Source organism: Pan troglodytes, chromosome 9 (genome assembly GCF_028858775.2).
Source record: "Pan troglodytes isolate AG18354 chromosome 9, NHGRI_mPanTro3-v2.0_pri, whole genome shotgun sequence".
NCBI lineage: Eukaryota > Metazoa > Chordata > Mammalia > Primates > Hominidae > Pan > Pan troglodytes.
The window spans coordinates 78874635-78893930 of NC_072407.2; the positions used below are offsets into that span (position 1 = coordinate 78874635).

The 19296-nt window shown below is 40.8% G+C and overlaps 1 protein-coding gene across 4 annotated transcripts in view; it reads left to right on the forward strand.

Moving 5' to 3' along the window:
* The first annotated feature begins 588 nt into the window (after positions 1 to 588).
* ACER3 (alkaline ceramidase 3) overlaps positions 589 to 19296 on the forward strand; it is a 161692-nt gene continuing 142984 nt past the window's right edge. Inside the window, exon 1 of one of the 4 annotated variants that reach the window (XM_001175032.8) lies at positions 589 to 815. In XM_001175032.8, the coding sequence (XP_001175032.1) occupies positions 713 to 815 (103 nt within the window). In that variant the 5' untranslated portion in view covers positions 589 to 712. The remainder of the gene's footprint in view (positions 816 to 19296) is intronic. The other 3 variants (XM_063783252.1, XM_063783253.1, XM_016921661.4) reach the window with 3 other exon arrangements.

The window sequence follows — 19296 nt, forward strand, 5'->3', positions numbered from 1 at the left end:
TGCTCTAGCTAGCAGCATTCTTTTTTTTTTTAGGATCTCAGAACCTACTTTTTTTTTTTCGGTCCTGGGTTGTTCACCCTTTCCCTTTGTACCGAAGAGACACTTACACCTTTATCAGAAAATCACGGTTTATTTCCTGAGAATCACGGGGATTGGTTGGGGGTACTCTGTTTTGGGGCTCCATTTGAGGCCTGTGGCTCAATGGAAGACATAGAGGCGCTTCGCCGCACAGGTTTAATCAAGCAAGGGCTTGATAGAAGTATTCATCCCACCCCCGCCCCGATTAAATCAAACCACACGCACACAAATAGAGGCTCTGGCACATCCTGACAGAATATAGCCTCTGGGATGTCAGGAACCCCCAACCTACGGCCATTGGCGTGTCTGCACCGGCCAGGAAGCCCAGGCCCCCGGCTCCTTCCTGGATCACGCCCCTGCCCCGCCCAAGTGTGAAGAGGGGCGGGGCCAGCCGGCGCCCTCCGAGTGGGCCTTACACCAGGTCGGGCCTGGCCCGGCCCCGCGGCCCAGCGGCGCCGGTGGGCGGGGCCACCGTCAGGGCAGTGTCAGTAGCGGCGCCAGGCCCCGCCCCTCGGGGAGGCAGGGCCGGGCGGGGCGCGAGCGAGCGCGCGGGCTGGGCCGGAGCCGGCCTGGTCGCCAGCCTAACCCGGCACAGTGAGCGGAGCGCCTGGGCGGCGGCGGCGGCGGCGGCGTGATGGCTCCGGCCGCGGACCGAGAGGGCTACTGGGGCCCCACGACCTCCACGCTGGACTGGTGCGAGGAGAACTACTCCGTGACCTGGTACATCGCCGAGTTCTGTGAGTGTGGCCTGAGGAGGGGAGTGGGGGCGAGAGGGCACCGGGCTGAGGAGACGCCGTGTGAGGAAGGCAAAGGGCGAACCTGGCCGCGAAGGGAGGTGCCAGGCCTGGCCCCGGGAGCTGGAATGCGGCGCCCTGGGCCAGCGGGAGGCTGAGAGGAGCGGGCCGGGAGTCCAGTGTGTAGAGGGAGGAGTGCCGGGGTCTGGGAGGGAGGAAGGGGGCCTGAGGATTGGGGGGGGCAGAAGAGCAGTGGGAAGTGGGGAGCCCCTGCTGGACCTAAGGGGGAAAGCCTGAAGAGCCGGGTTGGGAATGGGAATTCCTGCCCGAGAGCCGAGTGGGGCCAGGCTGGGAGAGTGGAGGACCCTGCCCCTTGGAATGAGGGCCCAGGACACCTGCTCTGCTGTTGCCACCACCAGAAGGGGACAGTTCCTAGCTTCGTCTTTCCCCCAGTCCGTGAGAATTCTACCGTCTTTCCCTTCCCTTTTCACTGGAATATTAGACCTCCTTGCTCACCTCCAGGGAACAGTTTCACTAGTCTGAGATCTGAACCATCCCACCCCTATCCCCCAGGATGTCTTCAAGTACCAGACGTCATCTGCTCTCTGAGTATGATTATTCAACTGTCATCTTGCACCAGGAGTCGAAGGCATCTTGCACCTAGTCTGTACCTTCTGCCCCTGCCAGGCTTCCAAGAGCACAGAGGACCAAGTCCCTGCTCCATTCTGTCCTATCCAACTATCTAGGAGTTAGGGGTCATCTGAGGACACTACTTCCACCGACTGCACCTTCTGAGGATTTAAGAATTCTTCTTTAGCGGCTGCTCTGTCAGGCACTGCTGGTCAGGTTGGGCTTGTTCTGTGTGCCTATGTGGGTGTCTGTCTGTTTTCCTAGACGATTTTTCCTGCCAAGCTGGGAGAAATCTGCCACTTCTTTTTCTATCATTTAATCAGGTTTTGAGAGCACAATATTTGATCCTTCTTTTAGGTACCTGCTTCTGGCAAAGTGCAAAGACTATCCTTTGGCTAATGATTACTGCCTTCTTTTAGTTGGATCTACTTCTCAGGACGTGAAGTGAAACTCTTCTTAGCTAACCTTCTCATTGTTGAGTCCTGCTCTCAGGCATCTGTGCATGGCTTTGTAGGAAAGAGGCAAGCATATCATGACAAATGGTCCCACTTTATTCTGTTCTGGTAATTGGCTAAGTTTCAAAAAAAAAAAAAACACTTTTTGCAGTTTTCAGGACTTTAGTACCATTCTCTTATGACCATGATTTAGGCTAAGAGTCACTTTTCTTCAACTATTAAATTAATAATTTTTACATAATCATGGAGAAATATGGGCAAAGGGATCATTTGTAATGCAATTACTTGGGAACCCACATGTTGGCAAAGGAAGCGCTTTACCAGTTTGTTGTTAGATCACTTTGGCAAGCCCATGCCTGGTCCAGAGAACCATGACCACGAGGAAAGAGACGTAAAACCATGCACTCTGCACTGGAAATGTGTAACATGGAAAAGAGGAATTCAAGAGTCTTCAAATATTGGATGGGCTATCATATAGAATAATTTTTTTTAATTTATTTGGAATCTGGAATTAGGGCCTATGGGCAGAAACTAACTGTAATGGGGAAAAGTTTGCTTTGATGTAAGGAAAAACCTTCTCACCAATGATATGGGAAAGGTTGACTTGGGGGACAGAGGACTTTCTGTCACTGAAAGTGTTAAATCAGACATTGTTCAATGAACTCAATATTTTCGAAGGAAAAAATTATTTAATAGAGAAAAGGGGCTGGCCTTGGTTGCAGCTTTATGGGTCTATGTAGGTAATAATGACTCTTAGTTTAGAACCAAGGTTTTGGATTCAAATCAAAAGAAAAAACTGGGCTGGGCATCGTGGCCCATGCCTGTAATCCCAGCACTTTGGGAGGCCAAGGCAGGAGGACTGCTTGAGGCCAGGAGTTTGAGTCCAGCCTGGGCAACATAGTGAGACCCTGTCTCCATAAAAAATTAAAAAAATTAGATATGCATGGTGGTTTGTGCCTGTAGTCCCAGCTACTTAGGAGACTGAGGTGGGAAGATCACTTGAGCCCAGGAGTTCAAGGTTGCTGTGAGCTGTAATTATGCCACTGCACTCCAGCCTGGGCAAGAGTTAGACCCTATTTCTACAAAAAAAATATAAAAAATGCAAAGAGAGAAAACTGGCGGTAAGTCATGTGGACTATGAGAGAGCAAGATACTGTGTTCTGGCAGATAGCTCTGAGAAATGGGAAATGACATTTGTTCTCAATGTGCTCAGAAGAGGAAACTCTGAGCAGACTGCAGGGAGGGTTTTGACATAGGAATCAGAGGGGTTGCAAGAAGAGGATGAGTGAATGTTTGCAGCCCTTTGCGCATGCACCTTGGGAGAAAATCATCTGGAGGAAGTTGAGGTCAAGTCATCTTACCATAGCAAGTCATGAGTATCTACAGTAATATATCTTGGACTAAGATAATTTGATCTTTGAAAAATATGCTGATTAATAATAATATGTTTAAAATATGTGTTTAAAGCAAGTGCAATATTAACATCATGATAGTATTTACATTAACAATAGTATTGATGGTAATATTAAAGATAATGTAATAATAGCTATTGTCTAAGTGGTCACTTGTACTACACTTTGCTAAGCACTTCATATATCTTATCTCTTTTGATCTTTATAGTAATTTCAAAAAGAAGGTATTATTATCCCCATTTCAAAGATAAGGACATTGAAGTTCTAAGAAATAATTTACCTAAGATTACAGTAAGTGATGTAGAGATAGTGTTCACATTGAAGTCTGACTCTAAAGCTACTATCCATGTTACCTCTCCATCATTACTTCTATCACACATTCATTGTTTTGCCCCTATATTCAAGAAAGGAAGACAGATATGAAATACTATGCTATCACACAGGACAAATTGAACAACTATTCAGTTTACTCAACCTTCTTTCAGCTATCTTTCAGCATTAGAATATATGTATTTTAGGGAATAATGAAGTGTTTGGGGAATTGCATATTCAGATATGGCAGTAGTTCTCAGTCACTTTCAGCACCCGAAAACTGTCTTCCTAGCATCAGCCAAGATCAGTTTAAATTCCTTTTGTTTGAGCATATTGTAAAGACCAGAGGAAAAGGTCTCTCATTGTGAAATAATAAGCCCCTTGACCTGCCAGAAGTTAGAGGTACAGGCAGTCCTTGCTTTGCATCATAGTGTGGGACCACACAAATGACTGTGCAAGTTAAAACCAGGTAACACTATGTTAATAATCAATGGGAAAAGTTATGATTGTTCTGTGATCTTTAAAACTTTCTGTCAAACATTGTAAACTCTCTTACTGTTGGTTATGAATATGTAGGGAAATGAAAAAAGTAAGCATATTTATTTAGTATACTTTAAAACATTAAAAACATTGAGAAATAAACTATTTTGTTTATAAAAATCACTTATCAAGAGTAATTAAAACAGTGCTTGCCTTTTTGTCACATAACTCATAATATGGAATGAGTATTTTTTTTTTTTTTTGAGGTAGAGTCTCGCTCTGTTGCCTAGGCTGGAATGCAGTGTCGCGATCTCGGCTCACTGCAACCTCCACCCCCTGGGTTCAAGCAGTTCTCCTGCCTCAGCCTCCCAAGTAGCTGGGATTACAGGCGCATGCCACCACGCCTGGCTAATTTTTGTATTTTTAGTGGAGACGGGGTTTCACCATTTTGGCCAGGCTGGTCTCGAACTCCTGACCTCAAGTGATCCACCTTCTTCAGCCTCCCAAAGTGCTGGGATTACAGGTGTGAACTTCCATGCCCAGTTGTCTTTTTTCTTTTAAATTAATTTTTTTTTTTTTTTTTTTTTTTTTTTTTTTTTTTTTTTTAGCCAGCTACAGCTACACTAATGAGGGCCAACAGGTTTTTGGATTTTTCCTGAGACAAGGTCTCCCTCTGTTGCTTAGGCTGGAGTGCAGTGGCACAATCACAGCTCACTGCAGCCTCGACCTCCCAGGCTCAAGTGATCCTGCCACCTCAGTACCCCATAGCTGGGACTACAGGTGTGTGCCACCATGCCCAGCTAATTTTTTTTTTTTTTTTTTGGATTTTTAGTAGAGACAGGGTTTTGCCATGTTGCCCAAGCTGGTCTCAAACTCCTGAGCTCAAGCAGTCCTCCCACCTCAGCCTCCCAAAGTGTTGAGAATATAGGCATGAGCCACCATGCCCAGCCGGGATGAGTACTATCCCTTCATGAATTCTTTTCTAATTTGTATCAGCTTCCAAAATTTATCCTTTGCACTTTTAAGATTGTGAAATCTCTCCAAGAGTTCCTTTAATGCAAAGTTTTTTTTGTTAGCATAATTTCTCCTGGGACATCTTTATCCTTTTCACCACAACTACTTTATGCATTTATGTTGATAAGTTTGCCTTCTCTTTCTCTGAATTCCTCAGATTGCATTTTTTTTTTTTCCAGACGGAATCTCGCTCTGTCACCCAGGCTGGAGTGCAGTGGCGCAATCTTGGCTCACTGCAACCTCCAGCTCCTGGGTTCAAGCAATTCTCGTGCCTCAGCCACCCACATAACTGGGATTACAGGAGTGCACCACCATGCCCAGCTAATTTTTGTATTTGTAGTAGAGACGGGGTTTCACCATGTTGGCCAGGCTGGTCTCAAACGCCTGACCTGCAGTGATTCACCTGCCTTGGCCTCCCAAAGTGCTGGGATTACAGGTGTGAGCCACCTTGCCCAGCATCTTTTTTTTTTTTTTTTTTTTTTTCTTTTTTGAGACAAAGTCTCATTCTGTCGCCCAGGCTGGAGTGCAGCGGCGTGATCTTGGCTTACTGCAACCTGTGCCTCCTGGGCTCAAGCAATCCTCCCAGCTCAGGCTCCCAAGTAGCTGGGAGGCACGCACCACCATACCTGGCTAATTTTTGTTGTTTTTTTTTTTTTTTGGTAGAGATGGGGTTTCACCATGTTGGCCAGGATGGTCTTGAACTCCTGGCCTCAAGTGATCTGCCCACCTCAGCCTCCCAAAGTGCTGGAATTATAGGTGTGAGCCACTGCACCCAGCCCCTCAGACTACATATTTAGAGTCCCTTGAATGGCAGTAGCATCAGCATTCTTATGGTCAGCTATTTCTTCTATAATTATGTTTATGTTTGATTGGAATTTCACTTCCAACATTATACATTTTTATTTCTCTGCTACCCTTTCATCATTCTTGGCCAATTCTCTCCTTCTGTTACTCAATTTTGTAACATGGCACATAAGTTTATCACCAGGAGACAAGGAGGCAACTCAACTACATGCTTTGCTTTCTGTACATGAACTGAATAACTGGTACCAGGTTCACTGTGACTGATCACCAACAGACATTGAAAGAAGTGACCTGGTTGGTCACTGATGGTGATGTACTTCTGTTATTTGTATAGTGATTTGTGGACTTAAGATGTAGCAGTGAAGTTTGTACTATATTCAGCTACTCACAATTAGTATACAGTGGTAACTGAAATTTGAATTGTGTCATTGGGTAATTGGTGTTATTTAACTAAACTATGATAACTGAAATTTGAGGATATTGGAACCCTGCAAAGTGAAGACTGTATTTCTAATCCTCAGAACATTCCTATCAAGGAACGTTAGATGTTGTTACCTCATTGTAAAGAGAAGGACACTGAGTCTTGGAGAAGTTAGTTAAATAAGCAGCTCAGCATCATACAGCTATTAAGAGGCAGAAATGGTATTCAAATTTAGGTCTCACAACTCTTTCTACCAAGACATACTATCTATACGAAGTGGAGTTTCAGGTGCTGTTGGTTTAATGGAAGAAATATTACATAAAGGGAAATGGAGGGGAATAAGATTTACCTACAGCTTCATGATGTGAGCCATCATGCCCAGGCCTTATTTTCTTTATTCATTTTTCTGACAGCGTAAACTTGGGTTACTTCTACCTCTTGGCTATTGTGAATAATGCTGCTGTGAATATGAGTGTTCAGAAAAGAATTACCTGGTTAAAAGTCATTCAAAATGTTTTATTTATTCAGCAGATATTTACTGAGTACCTATTTTGTCACTGACTAAGGCTATAAAACCATTTGAAGACAGCTTCTCTGTTCAAAGTAGCTGAGAGGGCCAGGCATGGTGGCTCATGCCTGTAATCCCAGCACTTTGGGAGGCCAAGGCAGACAGATCACTTGAGGTCACGAGTTGGAGACCAGCCTGGCCAACATGATGAGACACCGTCTCTACTAAAAATACAAAAATTTGCCAGGTGTGGTGGTATGTGCCTGTAGTCCCAGCTGCTTGGGAGGCTGAGGCAGGAGAATCACTTGAACCCTGGAGGCAGAGGTTGCAGAGAGCTGACATTGTGCCACTGCACTCCAGCCTTGGTGACAGAGTGAGACTCTGTCTCAAAAAAAAAAAAAAAGTAGCTGAGAGGGCAGCAGGAGTATGAACAGACAAGTATAAACAGGCACATTTGTTTCTTTCAGGTGAAATGCATTCCCGAAAATGTATTTGATCATGGAATGTCCAAGAATTGACATATTATGATGAAGGGTTTATTTATCAGAAAGCTAAAAAATAAAAATAAATAAACAAAAGAAAGCTAAAAAATACATGAAAATTCCCAATTATGGTTTTTATAGGGCTTACCTCAGTCTGAGGAGGTAACCTGGTTGGTATGACTTTCATGGATGGGAAGAATGGCTGTTGTGATGTTGTATGATCATCTTGCCATATCCTTTTGTCCATGAGTGAGAATGGTTCAAGCTAGGTATTGTTCCTTCTCATAGGTTTGCTGCCTCTCTCCCCATCCTATTCATAGGAAGTGGGCAGAAGGAAAGTAGGGCAGCCCTCAGTCTCTATACCTTTACTATGGGATTCACTTAGATGGGGGAACAAGGTCTTTTTTTTCCTTGCTGCTGCAGCACAAGACAAAAGGGGCTTTAATCAGCTATCTCTGCCATACAGGTATGCCATGAAAGGCATTTGACTGCTTGTAGCCCTTTGCTATATTTCTTTTCTTTTCCTTTTCTCAGGTTCCTTCCTACCATCCTCCCTGAAGAGCAACCTCAAGTTAGTGAGCACACGTCAGGCTTCTTTTTTGGTCTTGGGACTCTGGGCTGGCAGAGGTGACATCCCTGTCATATGAAGGAAGATGCTCCTTTCTCTGAAGGTTATTGACAGGCAAGCAGCACTGCCTCCAAATTATAACTCAAAAGTTCATAAGTCAACTGAAGAATTAAGGCCAAATGAAAGGACAAATTGAGTGTACAAAAGAGTTTAGTTTTAATATCTCTGTGTGTGTGTGTGTGTGTGTGTGTGTGTGTGTGTGTGTGTGTGTGTAGCCCATGGTTCCTGGCTCATAACTCTCATATCCCTTTTTAGAGTCTTTTATTATAATGTTGGGGCACTGTAGGCCTCAAAACAGGCCTTAGGAAACAGAATCTCTATCTCTCTGGTCTTCCCCTGCCCTTCTTTCACCTACCCAAGGCAGGACTCTAATCTGACTGTGGGTCACAAGACCCTCATTACAAAGAGAGTCCTGCCTCATACCCTGGAGGAAGGAATGCTGCAGAGAGAAGCCAAGAGGAATCTGAACAGACAGGCTTTGCTGGGTTTCCCCATTCAGTCTATTAATATTAGACTATACCTTTTTTGTCCAATCATATTTCAACATGGTTGTTCATGCTTCAATCATGCCTATCCAGTGAAGTCTCCATAAAAGGTTCAAGAGGACAGGGTTTGGAGAACTTCTGGATAGCTGAACACGTGGAGACTGACAGGAAGGTGAACAAGAACTCATCCACATAGTAGGATGGTGCTGCGCTCCAAATCTATGGGGACAGAACCTCCTGTGCTCAGGACCCTTCCAAACCTGCCCCTGTGTATCTCTTCTTCTGGCTGTTTATTTGTAAACTTTGAAATATCCTTTGTAATAAACTAATAAACCTGTTTACCTGGGTTCTGTAAGCTGCACTAGCCCCAGCCCCGGACTTGGGACAGATGTCTGAAGGAAGGGGGCAGTTCTGGGGACTGAGCCCTCAACCTGTAGGAGCTGACACTATCTCGAAGTGGATAATGTTGGAATTGAATTGGAGGACACCCAGCTGGTGTCTGCTGTAGAACTGATTGCTATAGAACTGATTGGGTTTCCCCACACACACTTGGTCACAGAAGTCTTCTGTGATGATTGTTGGGTTGTGAGAACAGAGGAAAAACACAGTTTGAGTTGATATATGCAGACAGCATCCAAGTCAGACTGCCAGTTAATTGTTTTAGGTGCTATGATCGCTTATTACAAACTTAAAACATAGATAGGTTCATAAAGGTTTTATAGCGTTAGTGCTGCAAGAGCTGCCATACCAGCTATTTATTTATTTTTAATTATGGAAAAATACATGTAACATAAAATTTATCTTCTTAACCATTTTAAATGTACATACAGTTCAGTAGTCAATAGTGTTAAGTACATTCACACTGTTGGGCAATCAATTTCCAGAACTCTTCATCTTACAAAACTAAAACTCTGTATCCATTAAACAACTCCCCGTTTCCTCCTCCTTCTAGTCACTGGCAACCACCTTTCTACTTTCTGTCTCTATAAATTTGACTACTCTAAGTACCTCATATAAGTAGAACCATACAGTACTTGTCTTTTTGTGAGTGTTTTATTTCACTTAGTGTAATGTCCTCAAGGTTCATCCATGTTATAGCAATCAGAATTTCCTTCCTTTTCAAGGCTGTATAATATTTTATTATATGTATTTGCCACATTTTCTGTTTTTTGAGAAAGGGTCTCATTCTGTTGCTTAGGCTGGAGTGCAGTGGCGTGATCATGGCTGACTGTAGCCTCGACCTCCTGGGCTTAAGTGATCCTCCCACCTCAGCCTTCCAAGTAGATGGGACCACAGATGCGGGCCACCACACCTGGCTACTTTTTTTATTTTCCGTAGAGATGAGATCTTACTATGTTGCCCAGGCTGGTCTCAACCTCCTGGGCTCAAGTGATCCTCCCAACTCAGCCTTCCAAGTAGGTGGGACCACAGATGTGTGCCACCACACCTGACTAATTTTTTTATTTTCTGTAGAGATGAGGTCTCACTATGTTGCCCAGGCTGGTCTCGACCTCCTGGGCTCAAGTGATCCTCCCACCGTCTCAGCCTTCCAAGTAGATGGGACCACAGATGCATGCCACCACACCTGTCTATTTTTTTTATTTTTGTAGAGATGAGGTCTCACAATGTTGCCCAGGCTGGTCTCAAACTCCTGGGCTCAAGTGATCCTCCCACCTCAGCCTGCCAAGGTGCTGGGATTACAGGTGTGAGCCACCATGCTCGGGCCACATTTTTTATTCATTCTTCTGTCAGTGTACACTTGGGTTGCTTCTACTTGGCTATTGTGAATAATGCTTCTGTGAACATGGGTGTACAAATATCTCTTCAAGACCCTAAAGGTGGAACTGCTGGACGATGTGGTAGCAGAGTAGCTATTTTAACCTTTTCATTATAAAGAAACCTTTTAAAACATTTCTTTCATGGGTGCCATGAATTTATTGTCACTCTTACATAAATTTTAATTTATTATTACTCCTACATAAGTTACAATTGTTAATGTACTTTATCCCTGTTTTAATTAATCAAAGGTACATGTAACCCAATCAGATAAGTTCTAGATACTATTACCATGCTGTAATGATTATATGAGATACAGCCACTAATTAGTTTAATGCATTGATATAAAACAAAACAGCATAATATTTTCATTACAGTCTTCTTGTGGATAAATGTGATTTTTGAAATATTAAAAATAGCCAGTAGAAATAATAATAGCTAACATTTATGGGGTTTAATGTACAAAGTTCTATGAGTGTATTACCTGATAATAACTCTTATTACAATCCTTACAACGACTCTTAACTTAGGTTCTGTAGTCCTGTTTTAAAGATCTGGAAATTTTAGGGCAGAGAGGGATTAAATAATTTGTCTAAAGTTTTCCACTTTGCAAGTGGCAAAGCGAAGATTTAAACTCATGCTCTCTGACTTCCAGAGTGCATTCTTACTCTCTCTCTTCCTGTTTTACTTTTGCAATTAGCTTTTTGAGGTATAATTTACTTACAATAAAATGCATCTGTTTTAAGTATATAGTGTAAAGCAAAAAGTATCTGAGAAAGGTTTCAGTCAATTTACAAGTTTATTTTGCCAAGGTTAAGGATCACAACCTGTGACAGAGCCTAATGAAGTCCTGAGAACATGTGCCTAAGGTGGTTGGGTTACAGCTTGGTTTTATGTTTTAGGGAGACATTAGATGTCAATCAGTACATGTAAGGTATACATTGGTTCAGTCTAGAAAGGTGGGACAACTTGAAGTGGTGAGTAGGGGGCTACAGCTTACAGGTCATAGGTGGATTTAAAGATTTTCTGATTGGCAATTGGTTGAAAGAGTTAAGTTATTATTTAAATCCCTGGAATCAATAGCAGTCAGTATCTGGGTTAAGATAAGGGTTTTTAGAGACCAAGGTTCTTATTATGTAGATGAAGTCTCATTGATGGCTGCCCTTAGAGGCAATAGATGGCAAATGTTTCCTATTCAGACCTCTAAAAGATGCTAGACTCTCAGCTACTCTCTTCAGGATCAGAAAACGAGCTGGAAAGGGAAGGGAATTCTCTATAGAATGTAAATTTCCTCTACAAGAGACAGCTTTGCAGGGCCATTTCAAATTATGTCAAAAAATATATTTTGGGTAAAGTACTTTGATTTGTTTCAGGGCCTTGCTATTTATCATGTGATGGTATGTTAGAGTCAGGTTGGAATTTGGTATCTTGTTGCTACAAAAAGTCTGTTCTGTCAGTCTTAGGATCTCTATTTTTTAATGCTGGTCAATTGTGTGCCTGAACTCCAAAGAGTGTAATGAGGCATATCTGACCCCTCTCCCCACCCACCACCCCCATTCATCCCCCAACTTTACCCCCCAAACCCTGGCATAGGCTGAACTTTTTTTTTTGAGACTGAGTCTTGCTCTGTCGCGGAGGCTGGAGTGCAGTGGCACCATCTTGGCTCACTGCAACCTCTGCCTCCTGGGTTCAGATGATTCTCCTGCCTCAGCCTCCCAAGTAGCTGAGATTACAGGCATGTGCCACCACCCCCGCTAATTTTTATATTTTTAGTAGAGACAGGGTTTCACCATGTTGGCCAGGCTTGTCTCGAACTCCGGACCTCAGGTGATCTGCCTGCCTTGGGCTCTCAAAGTGCTGGGATTACAGGCGTGAGCCACCACACCCAGTCTTGAAGCAGCCATTTAATCCCAAAACTATGCACTTAACTACCACACTACCCTGCCTTCCTCCCTTACCACTTTTTTAGACCCCAGTGAGTCCAGGGACTTTATGTTGGGAACTGGTGATCTAATGTTCTCATTTTACAAATAAGGAAAAAGACCTTAAGAAGTGGTCTGCCTAAGATTACATTGAAAATTAGTGGTGAAGCCTAGATCAGAATCCATGTTTAGTAGTTTCTCAGTCTGGAAAATGATGGAGCTGAGGAGGATGATGTCATTATTGTTGATGTCATATTGTTAATGGGTTACCATATCACAGGACTTCTCCAAACAAAAAGTTTCTAATGAACTGTTTTATTATGGTGAAGATACCTAACATCTATGAAGTGCTTTACAACAATGGGCCTCAGACTTTAATGTGTATGTGGATTACCTGAGAATCTTGTAAAAACATATTCTGGTTTAGTAGATATGGAATGTGGCCTTAGAGTCTGCATTCCTTTTTTTCTTTTTCTTTTCTTTCTTTCTTTTTTCTTTTTTTTTTTTTTTTTTTTTTTTTGAGACAGGGTCTCATGCTGTTGCCCAGGCTGAAGTTCAGTGGCATGATCATAGCTTACTGTAACCTCAAACTCCTGGATTCAAGGGATCCTCCTGCCTCAGACTCCCGAATAGCTAGCACTACAAGTGTCTGCCACCATACCTGGTGATTTTTTTATTTTATTTTTTGTAGAGATGCAGGGAATCTCGCTATGTTGCCCAGGCTGGTCTCGAACTCCTGGCCTCAAGCGATCCTCCCAAAGTGTTGGGATTACGGGCATAAGCCACCACGCCTGGCTGAGTCTGCATTTCTTAAAAGCTATCAGGTGATTCCAGTGCTGCTGGTCTGGAGACTACACTTGGAGAAACAAGGCTTTAACATCCACAAAGTATTTTTATATCTTTTCTCAGTGTTATCTCTGTTTGTATGTAAGGAAAGTAAGTTCAAAAGGATAAGCAGTTTGTTAAGGATCACAGGGCTGGTACTGGAACCTGGGTTTCTAACTTTGCAAACCAAGTTAGGTGTTGATTACCCTGCACAGTAACAGTAGGCTGATAACCTGTATATGAAGGAAAGCTTGAAAAGGATCATTCTGGGTAATGAGTTAAGTTGAACTTTTTTATTTCAGAAACAATTTTCATCCTTATTTTCTCTTAGTACCTTTCCCAAGCTTAAATGAAATCACCTTTTATTCTCAAGTCTGTAGTTAGCAGCTAGAGCTTAGTAGGTACTTGAAGGCTAAGTACATTTGGAAGTCTAATCTTAGTATTTGCTCAAGTCTTCAAAGGTATTAACTGGGAAGAATTGTCATTTGGTAGCACATTTTGGAAGAAATGATTGATTTTTTTTTTAAGTGGAACAGTAATTGTGGTGTGTGTGTGTGTAAATAAGGACAGTACAATTCCTCAAACAGTAATTTGGGGAACATCACTGAGATAGAATACATAGTATAGTAAACATTTAAATGAAAGTCCTGTCCACTCCATTCTTATTTCAGGTTAAGATTTTAAGTTGTTTTTTCAGTTTTTAGAATCTACCTTTGTTCCTTTGCCAGCTGTTTCCAATAATGGGAAAAAACTCACCTGGAGAGTTTTAGGTAGTGCAGAACATTCAAAAGAAGTAAAGGCATGAAGAAACATTTTAAGACCCAGCAAAATGATAGATCCAAAAGGGACAGTAAAAGCATTTTATGGTTGCATGAAAGTCCTAGATATTTTATTTTGGGGAAAGTACATGGTATAATGGAACAGCTGGCCATTGGACTTGGAATCAGAATCAAGATTCCTATCTGGACTTCACTCTGTTGAGCCTGTGACTTTGGGCAAATCACTTAGCCTTATCAAATATCATTTTTCTCATTTTACAAAAACTGATAGAAAGAATGGTTATGAGATTTAAATGGCAGGATGCATGTGAAAACACACTGTGAAGTACCTGGCAAATATTAGATACTTAATAAAGATGAGTTGAATTGGAATCTAATAAAAATAAGTTAAAAAAAAAAAAAGCAAAACTAACCCATGCTTTATAACAGTTGTGGCTTCCTTACCTGTGGTGATTAGTTTTATTTGTGAACTCGGCTAGGCTATAATATCCACTTATTTAGTCAAACACTTATCTTGGTGTTGCTATGATGGTATTTAGTAAATGTGGTTAATATCTGTAATCAGTTGACTTTAGGTAAAGGAGATTACCCTCAATAACATGAATGGCCTCATCCAATCATTTAAAAGGCATTAAGTGCAAAAGCTAAGGTTTCCAGGATAAGAAATTCTGCCTTAAGTTTGCAGCATCAGCTCCTGCCTGAGTTTCTAGGGTGTGGGAGGTGGGGACGGGGGCAGTTAAAGCTTTATTTTGGGAGGTCTACTTGATTCCTTACTTTGGTGGACTTTCCATTTCTCCTTTTCTCCCTCCCTTCTTTCTTCTTTGATTTGTTTTTAAATTCAGGATTTTTAGATGTTTTCTGTGGGAGGTTCAATTAGATTATCTATATGTCACATATCCTTAACCTGATGCTTTTGCACATGCTGTTGGCTTGTCGTTTGTCATTTGTAACTGCATTCTCTGAGTCAGTGGATATCTCTTTAAATCTTGACTGATTACTTCTTAGAGAATTAGGTGCTTTTTCTGTTTCCCTTTGAGGACTTTCTATTGACTAAAGCATAAAGACCAAATTCTAACATGGCATGAAAAGCACTTCTTTTTTTTTTTTTTTTTTTTTTTGAGATGGAATCTCACTCTGTTGCCAGGCTGGAGTGCAGTGGTGAGATCTTGGTTCAGTGCAACCTCCACCTCCTGGGTTCAAGCGATTCTTGTGCCTCAGCCTCCCTAGTAGCTGGGATTACAGGTGCACGCCACTACACCGGGCTAATTTTCGTATTTTTAGTAGAGATGGGGTTTCACTATGTTGGCCAGGCTGGTCTCGATCTCCTTACCTCGTGATCCGTCCACCTCAGCCTCCCAAAGTGCTGGGATTACGTAAAGGCGTGAGCCACCGCGCCCGGCCAACATTTCATTTTTTTAAGATGAAATTTTTATGCATACAACAAAGTTGGAAGAATTCTTCAGTGAATATCCATTCACCCACTATCTCGATTCTACCATTAACATTTTATTACACTTGTTTTTATCACATACCGATTCATTTTTCCATTCCTTTCTCCATCCATCAGTTCATTTTATTTTTTGATACATTTCGAAGTAAACTGCAGACATCTGTTTGCTTTCCTCTAAATACTAAAGCATATCATTAAAGTTTAATTCCTTGTTTTTTTTTCTTTTGATGTAAAATTTACATTCAATGTAATACACAGTTTTTGTTGTTTTTTTGGTTTTTTTTTGAGATGGAGTCTCGCTGTGTTGTTGAGGCTGGAGTGCAGTGGCATGATCTCAGCTCACTGCAACCTCCCCGTCCCAGGTTCAAACGATTCTCCTGCCTCAGCTTCCCAAGTAGCTGGGATTATAGGAGAGCACCACCACACCCGGCTAATTTTTGTATTATTAGTAGAGACAGGGGATTACAGGCACGTGCCACCACACCCAGTTAATTTTTTCATTTTTTTGTAGAGACATGGTTTCACCATATTGGCCAGGATGGTCTTGAACTCCTGACCTCAGGTGATCCACCCACCTCAGCCTCCCAAAGTGCTGGGATTACAGGCATGAGCCACCACGCCCAGCCTGTAATACACAAATCTTAAGTTATTTTTGCTGGATTTTGAGAAATGCATACACGTATGTAACAACCTCTATCAAGATGTGGAACTTTACCATCAGCCAGGAAAGTTCCCTCATGCCCCTTCTCTGTTAATCCCCACCTCCATCTTACCCCTTCTTTCCAGCACAACCACTGTTCTGATTTTTTTTTTCCCCTACCATAGATTAGGTTTGCCTGTTCTAGAACTGCATAGAAATGGACTTGTCTAGTATTTACTATTTCGGGTAAGGCTTCTTTTGTTCAGCATGTTTTTGAGATTCATCCATATTGCTATGTGGTAGGATTTCACTGTATGAATATACCAGTTTATTAACCCATTTTCCTGTTGATGGACACATGGCTGTTTTTAGGTGTGGACAATTATAAGTAAAGCTGCTATAAACATTCTTGGGCAGATCTTTTTGTGGATATATATTTTCGTTTCTCATAGGTAAATGCTTAGGATTGGAATAATTGGGTCATAGAGTATGTGTATGTTTAGTTTTATTAGATACTGCTAGACCTTTTCCCAAAGTGGTTGTACCATTTTACACACAGAGCATTTGATCCACATCCTTGTCAACATTTGGTGTCAATCTTTCAAATTTTAGTCATTCTGATGGATGTGTGGTTGTATCTCATCGTGCTATCCAGTTTATTTTTAACTCTTGTCTTCTTTCGTTTCCTTGCCCTACTTACATTTCAGTCTTGCCAAAACAAGCTATTTACATATACATTAATACCCTGTGCACTTTTTATTGTTCATATTGTTCCCATGAGAGGTAATAATAAATTTGTTTTAAAATCATGATGTTTGTGATGGTTATTCAGCAATAAATAACTGAAAACTGTGTCTGAAGTTGAGTTTTGAGAAATTTTGATTTTCTGTTGTGAAAACTCAGAGTATGTCATATTATACCATGCCTTTTATTCTTAGAAGATGAGACTAAAGAATAAAGATTAGTACTTTTATAAGCCCATCTGAAGATTTCAAAAAATTTTATAAGCATCATTTTATTTATACCTGCAATGTACTCAAGACTCCAAAGAGTTATTTTACCCAATGAAAGCAAGTAAGTACCTCAGGGTTGAAATAATTCAGTTTTGAAGCTGGAAAAAAAAATCTTTGACTCATCATAGGGTAGACTCTCGCTCTAACATATGTTCTTTAACTTTTCAGAGCATGCAGCTTTTAACAGCAAGTAGAAGGACTGGCTAGAGTCAGAACTCCAAAACTATGCATGTTAAAATCTTGATGCTGCTATAAAAGCTGTGTTTTTATGATCTTCACTCACTTATTCATTTATACAAAATGATAAGGAGAGATTCTAGATAAGATACTTTTCCTGAAATGAAACATTATGGTTTCTAAGCTATTTCACCTTCTGAGTAGCAATTTTTCCTTTTTTTCCCCCCCATTTCTTTTTTTAAGCAGATGAGGGCAATCTGTCTTTGTCTCCTGAAATCCCATTGATCACTAGAGTTGATCTAATTAATCTTGCCAATCAGATGGCTGTTTTGTGTTCAGAAAGTCCAACCTAAAGGTTGACAAATGAAGAGAATTATGACCTTGATAAAGGAGGACAGTCCTTTGGTTAAGAGCAGTCATCATTGAAGAAACATTTAGCACCCTCTGTGTCCTTCCCTGATCCCATCTTCTTCCTTTTCCTCTGGAGATAACCAGTATACTTAATTTAGTGTTTATCATTTCCTAGCTTTTACCACTTTGCGTTCCTAAAAATAAACTGTTTAGGTTTGCTTGTTTTATATTTTATATAAGTGGAATTGTACTATATGTACATTCTTCCACAGCTTGCTTTTTTTTTTTAAACACAAATTGTGCTTATTAGTATCATTCATGCTCCTGAGAATTGACTGTGTTGATGGATGTAGATATAATTCGTTTATTTTTGCTGTTGTTTAGAATTCTACTGTATGAATACATTCATTTATCCATTCTTTAATCATTGGACATTTTGTTGTTTCCAGGTTTTTGCTGTTACAGATAAGGCTGCTGTGAACATTCTTGTGCATCTTCTGGTACACAGAAATGTAAGGGTTTCTGTGTATACTTAGGAGTGTAATTGTTAGAATATAGGTCATGCTCATATTCAACTTTATTAGGTTGGTGCAAAAGTAATTGCGGTTTTTGCCATTACTTTCAATGGCAAAACCCTCAATTACTTTTGCAATGACCTAATAGAAATTCTCGAATTTTTTGGTCTCATGACCCCTTTACACATTTAAAAATTATTGAAGACCCCAAAGAGCTCTGTGAGTTAAATCTATTGGTATTTTCTGTATTAGAAGTTAAAACTGAAAAAAGTTAAATCTTTATTAATCCATTTAAGATTCGTATTTTTGAGAAATGAGATTTTTCCATGTGTTGTATCAGTAGTATGTTTCTTTTGATTGCTGAGTGGTATCCCACTGTATGAATGTAATAGTTTATCTGTTTTCCTATTGACAGATACCTGGGCTGTTCCCAGTTTTTGGCTATTATGCATGAAGTTGAACATTCTTATACAAGTCTTTTTGTGAATGTATATTTTCATTTTTCTTGAATAAATATCTAGGATTGGAATTGCCAGGTTAGGGTTGGTTTATGTTTAGTTTTCTAAGAGCCTGTAAGACTTTTTCTCCACAGTGATGTATCATTTTTCATTCTCATCATGGAAGTTTTAGGTGCTCCACATCCCCAACAATGTTTGGTGTTGTCATGCTTCTTAATTTTATCCATTCTGGAGTGTGTGTAGCGGTATCTCATTGTAATTTTAATTAGCATTTACCTGATGTCTGATGATGTTGAGCATATTTTCTTGTGCTTCTTGGTCATCTGTATATCTTCTTTTGTGAAGTATCTTTTCAAATCTTTTGCCCATTTAAAAAAATTGGATTGTCTTTTTATCATTGAGTAATAGGGGCTCCTTTCATATCCAGAATATAAGTCCATTTGCCAGATGGATGTTTTGTGACTGATTTCTCCCTGTCTCCCTACTTCATTTTTTTAAAGGTGTTTTTTTGATGAGAAGTAGTACATTTTGATGAAGTCTAATTGATCAGCTTTTTCTCTTATGGTTATTGCTTTTCATAGCTTGTCTATTACCATGTTTTCTTCTGGAAGCTTTATAGCTAATTGCTTTATATTCAGGTCTATATCCATCTAAGATTTATTGTCACATATGGTGTAAGGTAGGGATTGAAGTTTATTTTTTCCTCATAGGCATATCCAGTTATTTTAGCATCATTTAATCATGTAATCTTCAAATAGAAGTTTCACTTCTTTCTTTCCAATCTTTATGCATTTTATTTCTTTTGCTTGTGCTATTGCACTGGCTAGGACCTCCAGGGCAATGTTGAGTAGAAATGACATCATGAGTGAACATCCTTGCCTTTTCTTGACCTAAAAAGCGAAGAATTCAATATTTCATTATTAGGTATAATGTTAGCTATAGGTCTT